This window comes from Harpegnathos saltator, unplaced genomic scaffold (genome assembly GCF_003227715.2).
Source record: "Harpegnathos saltator strain DR-91 unplaced genomic scaffold, Hsal_v8.6 scaffold255, whole genome shotgun sequence".
In the NCBI taxonomy this organism is placed as follows: domain Eukaryota; kingdom Metazoa; phylum Arthropoda; class Insecta; order Hymenoptera; family Formicidae; genus Harpegnathos; species Harpegnathos saltator.
In genome coordinates, this window is record NW_020230045.1 from 2059828 (window position 1) to 2068952 (window position 9125).

The following is a 9125-nucleotide window of genomic DNA, read 5'->3' on the forward strand; positions in this document are numbered from 1 at the left end:
AGTGACGCGAGCCGGAACTCAATGCAAAATAAAGCCGGTTTTCTTCAGCGAACTTCGCACGAGCCGAGAACTCATTTCACTTCTCCCTTATCATCGGGATTTATACCCGTTATCGCTGCATCTGACGCTAATTCTTATTGCCAAAAGTTACTCTGCCACTTAATCCTTAACTTCTACATCGTTTTCACGGAGAAAACACAAACTGCGGGATCGTGATTCAACGTAGTTGAGTCTTTAAATGCAAATCAATGACTCTGATGAGATTTATAGATTGAAACACAGTAGGAGATGATTAACAATCCCGACATAATAATGAAAAGTAGGAGCTTCTAAGAATATGTAGAATTCTCGGTCATTTCTTTACAAAATCGGAAACTGAAAATGCTTAATACGATCATTTTTATATGCTTGTTAGATATGTTCTTAGTAAAATAAAAAAATTAATGAAAATCAGTAATAATAAGTTGTGACAGATTCTTATATACTTAATTGTAAAACAATACAAGTTTGCGTTTCAAAACGTATGTACATAAAAAAATTGGCAGCAGATTAATTAAATTTGTTTAATTAAAAAAATTCACTCAACTCACGTTTTAAGCGTGTTTTTCCTTTCCTCCTCATCCTGAATCCGTATTTAGTTCTGACTTCTCCCTGTGAAAAGAAAACAAATGATTAGAGAAGAAAGAATATAAAATTAAATTCTATCAAAACATTGTAATATTTTTATAACTTTAGTTAACGAAAAATCCTTTTGGTGGATAACTTGACTATATGTATATGTGTGACAGTTTAATATATTTTTGCAGATTTTGCAGATCTGAGCTTATTTATGTAGAGAACTCATTGTATATGATTTGCATAGATTAAATTAATATTATAGTTATTCGCTGTTATATTTTTATACTGCATGTATTTAATTTTTTCAAATACGCAGTTTCTTTTTCGTCTTTTGTATTTTCTAAAGTTAAACGTTTACGATTGTATGAATAATTGTAATTTTGATTGTTCAAATTTTAACCTCCAATTCAGAATCCTTGATACCCAATGCGCAGTCTAACACAAGCTTCAGCCTTGCTGTAATACCTTCGAGAGGGCATTAGTATACGGTGGATGCAACTTTTGTGGAATAATCTTCTGGCGCTGCGATAGCTACTGATGCAAGCGCACGTCTGTAGCAAATGTCCACAAATGTCGGCCATTGTCGATTGCAGGAAAACGCGTCCTAACCACACCGACCGGGAAATGCGAATTGCGTATGTTTATGTCGTGTATTTACTGTAATTGTCATTACCAGTCCGTACTCGACTATTACCACATCACATACAACCATGAGCTGGGAAATCAGTGAATACATGAATATGTGCCGTGCTTGTATGAAAACCGACGGTATACTGCTGTCGATGTATGACAACAATGAAATCAAGGGCATGAATCTGCCGGATAAGCTAATGGAACTAACGTCTATCAAAGTGAGCAAATTATGTCTTTCAACAGACGCCGAAATTTTTTGGACAAAATACATTGTACGGGTGATCTTGTAATCTTGCTATAACTTGGTGGGAAAAGACCAAGTTACATACTTAACATTACGTGCACTCGTTTATGTAGTTTGCTCAACAGTAATGACTAATTGAACTCACATATGTGTAATAAACTTTAATTTTATGTAACTAATTCGTTGCTGAAGTATCAAATGATTATTTTGCGTGGACCGCATTAAATTATTAAATGAAACTTTATAGTTCATTAAAGTTAGCTATAGCTGAAGATAAAGAATGTTTACACTACTGTAGTTAATTTGCAGCATGCTGATGAACATTTTTTTAATAGATTCACAGGTTTGATGGATTACCCAATAAGCTCTGCTGTAAGTGTGCTTATCGTATTCATGCCTCATATGATTTCAAGCAGCAAGTACAAGAAACATACAGGAAACTCTTAAAGATGTTTGAAAAACAAAAACATAAGCTTAAGGTACTGTAATAGGACAAATTATATAGCCGATAAGTAACATATATATAAAGTAAAATTAATGTTGTGAGTTGAATTCTAATAAATGAATCAATTAAAAAGAAATTGTCATATATAGTAAAGTTTTCAATATTAAAATTTTTTCTATGCCGTTTCTTTTTTTTTTCAGAAAGAACTATCAGATGAAGAAGATAATATAGATATTCCTACGCAAATAAATAAACCCTTGGAATTTATATTACCGCATGATTCTAGTATCGATATTTCAGAGAATTTGACAACTGAGATAAAAGATACAAATGAGGACAAGCAAGAAATTATGACCAATGTTTCTTATTTACTCGGGAACTATGATGACGACAAGGAAAATAGTTTAAGTTGGGATGATGTTCTATCTAATTTAGAGTGCAGAAAAGAAACTAGAATGGAATATACAGATTCTATATGTTCTGTAAAAACCGAGGTACCAGAGGATATTACAAAGATCTTCAATCCGCAGCAGTATACTTTAATGTACATACCAAAATCTATGGTCAATGATATTTCCACCACAGAAATTACGATATCTGATATAGATCAAGAAAAAATCGAGGACAATGACGACACACTTATAACTGCTATAAAAATATTAGATAAACAGGAGGAGAATATCGAAGAGATTCCACACGACATATGCCCTTCCAGCTCAGTGAAATTTAAAACAGACACGAGAGAGAAATATACTATAGCAGATCAGAATGATGATTCGATAGGAAACAAGGAAATGAGCGAAGGAGAAAATAATTCGAACATTGAACAGTCGTTGCTGAGAACGGAGAACACCGATGAATCTGACTCCGATTACTTTATCGATCCTAAGGACAACGTATTGGGTAGTCTGAACGACACGATAACGCGAATAAAAGAGTTGAAGCAAGGAAACGAGACTATATACCAATGTGCGTTGTGTTTGCAGAATTACGAACATCTAATAGGTGCATTGCTGCATATCGTCGACAATCACGTTCCAAGTAGCGGGCCTTTCTTTTGCGTAGTATGCGAGAAAGACTGTGACAGCCACCGAGAATTGCGAGCGCACGCGAAAACACACACTGGTCGAATGCCATACACGTGCTTCTTATGCAGTAAGGCATATACCAGAAAGCGTTATCTCAAACGACACATGGTGTGCCATGCAGACTTGCCGCGCTACCGATGCCCGAAATGCGGAGTTCGCTTTGCCGTGAAGACAGATTTGGAGACTCACGTCAGAACGCATGTACACGGCACACCTTTCTCCTGCAGCCAATGCTCGCGTACATTTAATCACAAAGGCAATTACAAGCGCCACTTGATCAGTCATTTGGATCCAGAGGGTCGTCATCTGCCTAAATACCCGTGCAAAGTCTGTGGCAAGCGATTTCTTAACAATCGGACACTGATTACACACATACGTGTTCATACCGGTGAGAGGCCGTACTCGTGCGAAGTTTGTGGGAAATCATTTTCACAGCAAGGCAATTTGCTAAATCACGCGAGGATACATTCTAATCCACGTAGCTACTCATGCGATGTTTGTAACAAAAGGTTAGTAGCAATGCCAAAATTATCGGTATCATGCTGATGTTGAAGCGATCTTGATATGAAGAGATCAACATAAATAATCTAAATAATCATTTAGTCGATAGATCTGTTACATGGGAAATAATTCTTTAGTGTTACAAATTCCTGTATGGAATTTGGAATGTACGTTTAACGACATCTGTCATATTAATATGCTTATTTTCTGATTATGATAGTTTCAACCAGCGTGCCACGCTAAAGGATCACCGGCTACTGCATACAGGCGAAAAACCTCATGTGTGTAACGTATGTGGAGTCGCATTTACGTTTAGCGCCGCATTACGGAGGCATATGTGGTCTCATACGAATAAGAAGCCATTCAGATGCGATGTATGCCAAGCGCAATTTGTTGGTAAATACGACCTACGACGACACATGCAGGTTCACACCGAACGGCCAAAAGTGAGACGAAAGAGAAACACCACAACGAAATCGAACGATCTTCTTCAAGAGCAGTTTCAAGAAGAAGATTCTATCGTAATCGTTGAGCCAGATACTGAAACTGTACTTATAGATCAAGTGCTTTTGCCAGAAGATGTTACGGAAGTCGCGCATCAGGTCGAGTCAGAAAAAGAGAACGTTGATGCTTTGTTCAATTTTATACAATACGATTGATAATATGTTTGCGATAAAACGTTTCAGATCATCCACTATTTGCCGATTAAAAAAAATTAAGATTGGTTGATTCGTGTCTTCTATCGGGTTTCATATTGATCTGTTTTCCATACGAATCATATCTTAAGTAGCAGCAATATAATTGTAAATCTACATCAAACTACATCAGTCTTTATAATTACTTTTGTTGAATTTATAAATAATTCATATATATATATATTAATACATATATATTAATAATTTATAAATAATTAATATATACATTTATTAATGCATATTAATATATACAGGGTGTCCGGTAATTAGCTGCCAACCCGAAGGTAGATTGGATTAAGACAAACATAAAAGTCTCATACCGTTTCGTGAGATTCGCAATAATTATCGAGTTATTAATGACAGAAATCTGAGGAGTGGGAGCGCGACAACATAGATGATTGGAGAAGCGTCGTAGCCTTTCGGGTTACAGCGTGGTCGACCCAGTCGACCCAGCAACTGTTACCGGTGCGCGGCGAGCGGAAGGACAATGCGCCGTTATTTTTGTTTTATCTCGTGTTTTATCTCGCCACACCTACGTCTAATTATTGCGAATCTCGCAAAACGGTATGAGACTTTTATGTTTATTTTAACCCAATCTACCTTCACACTTCGGGTTGGCAGCTAATTACCAGACACCTTGTATATATTCAATGAAAAAATATACGGATATTCGCATCTTAAATATTTGAAAGTTTTTCACATAGCTATAAATTCTTTTTTTCGAAATTCTTTGGAGAAATAAAAATATTGTTTTAAAAAATTTGATATATTTCGGCATATATTTTAAAAGTTCTTCGTAAATCTCTTCTCATGTGTTCGTTCATGGAATTCAGTACAAAAATATAGTATTATTGTAATATACGAAAATGTATGTTTTTTATATAGTCTAGAAATATATAAATATGATGTAACATTAAATAATTTGAAGTTCGTATGTACAATATATGAGTAAATTAATTCGGTAGATTGTTAATCTTAGTAAAGAAGTTGTTAATAGCAATTATTGACAAGAAAGATAATTAGTTTATATACTCTTTTGATATAATTTAGTGACATAACTGAGATAGAACTTCTGTTAAATAGTTTATATAATATATTGCTACTTGTAATAATATTACTATGTAATAATGAATGTATAGTTTCCATTATCAATACAAATTTTAGCTGTATGAAAATATCATATTAATATTTGATATTTCGACATTTGTCATAAAAGAAAGTCACTCTATTTATTTAAATAAATAAGGAATAAGTAATATTTCTATGTCGCAAAAGAAAATTAGTATGATATATATGTGTTACACACTCATACACACCACACACACATATATAGTGACATATTAAACACAATATATTTTACATATATTGTGTAATATATTTTATATACATTTAATATATTTTCAATTTCGCAGAGTTATAAATATATAAGCTGCTTTTTAATAGCTTTTAGTAGATTTTTGTAAAGTTTTATCTTTATCTTTACCCATTATCTTACCAAAACATCATTGTATTTAACACATTTACCAATTATTTTTAAATGTATAAATTATCACGTATCAGTATAAAAAATTATGTTTTAGTAATGAACTTTATAATATAGCAGATATCTTTTATTCCACAGTCAGTGTTAATATATAACATAATGAAAAAATCATTTATTCTTTATTAATGATAATAAGATTATTCTTATTTGGTAAATATTATTAATTATTTACTATATATATATATCTGTTTGAGCACACAAAGCACTTTAATTTTTACAGAATAATATCAACACTAAAAATTATTTTATTTATATTTATATAAATCATGAAAACGTATATAAAAAGATAATCAACTTTCGTGAAACTATTATATTCCTATATGCAATATATACTTGATGCAAAAACTACGTTGTTGCTCATGCTTATTTATAACAAAAAATTTATACACGCATATATGTGTGTGTGTACATACAGACAACCGGAATGACCGTGAATATAAACAAAGCATTTAAGATTGATTTGATATTGATCTCTAATAATAGAGTTTTTGCAATACCATCTCTTAGATACGGTAAACGTTGATCGTAAATATTATTAGTCACGTATATTGCGACGTTATTTCTGAGCGAATAACGTTCACGATTTACGTTTACCATATCTGACAGATGATATGCAAACATTTTTTAATGTCTTGTCAATGTACAAGGTTAATCTCGTTTTAAAGAAATCAAGATTTTATTGTTACACTTACCTTTGTTTTAGCAGATCGGAAGCAACGGACGTAACGATGTAAATCCTCAATTTTCATAAGATAACGAATGCAATGCTTCATTCACGACACGGTCCTTTCCGTGATGTATTTGTGGCTACTGGTTGTGTTTTTTACGACAAACGCCTAAAGTTTACTTTCGGCAGTTCCAGCAGTAATTTGCGCGCGAGACCCTTGGCAGACTATAAAAGGCAGGGGTTTGAATCCCAAACCGCCATGACGTGACGAACGTGTATCACTTCACTCGACACTCCCGACGAACTATATTCGTGAAATATTCGCTTTCGACAGCAGGTTTCTCATAACGAACGCGCGGAATCTATTTTCGACATTCTCGATGGCGACGGATCACCCGCGGAATTTACTTTTGGTAAGCCAAAACTGCAGAACGATTTCTCGGATTTGTAACGGCCACTTCGTGCGATCTTTCCCGCAATCCTTCTGCCCGGGAGCGAATAATAATAGAGGCACATATCGTAGTTATTGAGATTCTCGAAGTATCGCAGCGCTGCCAATCGCGTTGAGCTACGCATACTTGAAAAATAATTCAAATGTAGATTCAAACGTAGGCTGCGTTCCGAAATTCACTGCCGGTACTGAAAATACATAGTTTGTGTCACGTATACTATAGAATTTCAGTGCTAGCAGTGCATATCGGAACGCAGCCGTGTTCACGCTGGTTGCAGCAATTCACGTCGTTGCGCGGTATTATGAACTCGGGTCGTATTCGCTCCTCGCGTCTTTTTACCCGTCGAAAGTGAAGCTCGCGCGTGATCCTGCCAAGCGGGGCCGAGTGTCGAATTCAGTGACGGGCGATAATTTCAACGTACGGATCGATCTGGGTGAGTGCGATTGAACGCGATGTCTCTCGATGCTCGCGATCGGTGTCTATCACGTCGCGTCGAAATATGGAGTCGTGTGAGCGATAGCATCCTTGGAGCACGAAACACTTCGTGTTCGTTGCGTCTATTTCTCCGCAGCAGAAGCAGGTCTCGCGCGTGAACGAACGCCGGGAGTGCCGAATCTAATGACGGGCGATCGTTATAACTTACCAATTGTCCTGCGTGAATGCCGAGGAATGCGATGTCTCTCGACGCTTGCAACCGGGGGCGGGGTGGAGGGGGCCAGATCGTGACAAACCCGAAGACGCTCGAGTGAAACGGAAAAGACGCTTTACTTCTGTTTGGTGAGATGGATGCTGAGCTTCGGCGCTTCCGTGTTTTGGTGAGTTTATGCCTCGTTTTTGCCCGAGTAATTATTTTTCGGGAGTAACGTACATCAACGTTCGAACGTACATCAACATGGCGGAATATTGAGATACGTGGAGAAGTTTCCTCTGGCTGACTACAGATGGCGCCACATACGCTATCTCACGATATCTTCAGGCCTGTGCCAGTTTCTTAAAATAATTGGTCGATTGAGAAAAATTAATTTATACGAATATCACTTTAAAACAACATCTGAGTAAACTTGCTTTGTAACAATTTCAGTAGAAATATCACAAAAATCTATTAATACTATAATTTTACGTTGTAACTTATATTAAACAAAAATATCATGTCGATTCGTATTCTAATGATGTAATCATATCTTGTAATTATTCATTCTTGTGTCATATTAGATATTGCTTCTCCTTTATGATTGATTGAGAAAATAAATTTTATAATTTTCTACCTCTCCGCTAGATGACGCGTCTAGTTTCGTGAAATCATTAAAAATTGAAAGAGTTTTTTGGCATCTTTCGTTGTACGAAAATATAACGCGATTAACATGATAATTACATATGTATTAATTAATAGTTATTATTAATAATCACTCAAGTGCTATTGCGGTTAGTTTACTGATTAATTGCCGTGGCTTAGTAATTGGCAGTTGTTTCATAAACAGTTCGTAGTTTCGAAATATGAATCCTGAAGCCACATGCGCTCAGTAATGTTAGATAGTAATTGAATTAATTAATTTGTGATGCAAGCGCGAAGCTCGAATAGATTTCGCCGTATAAATTAAATAATTCTTTGAATACTGATTTATGTATTAAATTGCAATTAGACTTTAATTTTTGGTTTGATTTAAGTATCAGGTGGACGTTTGATCTTAGCTTTCAGTTTGAAATTTATTTCTCTTTGCATTTAATTATTATTAAAACAATTCGTCATTTCCACGTATCATCTCACATTCGATTAATATATGCTAATATAAGAACTACATATTTTCCTGACCCTTTTATTATAAGACAAAAATGCGTTTCCAAAACAGTAAATTAATATTTTATTTTATATTTTTTCTGTTTATTTACTCAAAATTTTTGTATTTATTTCAATTATTCTATTCTGAAATTTTATATTTAACATCTAATGTTTATTTGTATATTGTTACTGTAGTGTCATACATTAATAATCAGGACGTTTATAGAAGAGAAAAATAAATAAATTGTTATAAAATAAAGTGTAATGAATATACACAAATATATATTTAAACACCAAACAGCCTATAAGACTATACGGAAGTCAAAACATTTGAAAAGTATCTTATATATATATATATATATTAAGCATATATTTATGAAAAGTTATTCATAATGTAGTAATGCTAGCATGATTCCTTACTCAAAGATTATCATAAATTCTTTTAACAATTTTATGATCGGA

The 9125-nt window shown here is 34.4% G+C and overlaps 1 protein-coding gene across 1 annotated transcript; it reads left to right on the forward strand.

The window, feature by feature from the left end:
• The first annotated feature begins 1186 nt into the window (after positions 1-1186).
• Positions 1187-4369, forward strand: LOC105191860 (zinc finger protein 568). The gene is made up of 4 exons (XM_011155594.3): positions 1187-1469; positions 1831-1974; positions 2141-3537; positions 3750-4369. The coding sequence occupies exons 1-4, from the start codon at positions 1329-1331 to the stop codon at positions 4186-4188; spliced, it is 2121 nt and encodes a 706-aa protein (XP_011153896.2). The 5' UTR covers positions 1187-1328; the 3' UTR covers positions 4189-4369.
• The last annotated feature ends 4756 nt before the right edge of the window (positions 4370-9125 follow it).

What these genes read in the sequence shown, in the direction of transcription:
- LOC105191860 (XM_011155594.3), top strand. Translation starts at nt 1,329, where the DNA reads ATGAGCTGGGAAATCAGTGAATACATGAATATGTGCCGTGCTTGTATG. An exon ending in AACAAAAACATAAGCTTAAG is followed by an intron (nt 1,975 to 2,140) that starts GTACTGTAATAG and finishes TTTTTTTTTCAG; the next exon opens with AAAGAACTATCAGATGAAGA. An exon ending in TGCGATGTTTGTAACAAAAG is followed by an intron (nt 3,538 to 3,749) that starts GTTAGTAGCAAT and finishes TGATTATGATAG; the next exon opens with TTTCAACCAGCGTGCCACGC.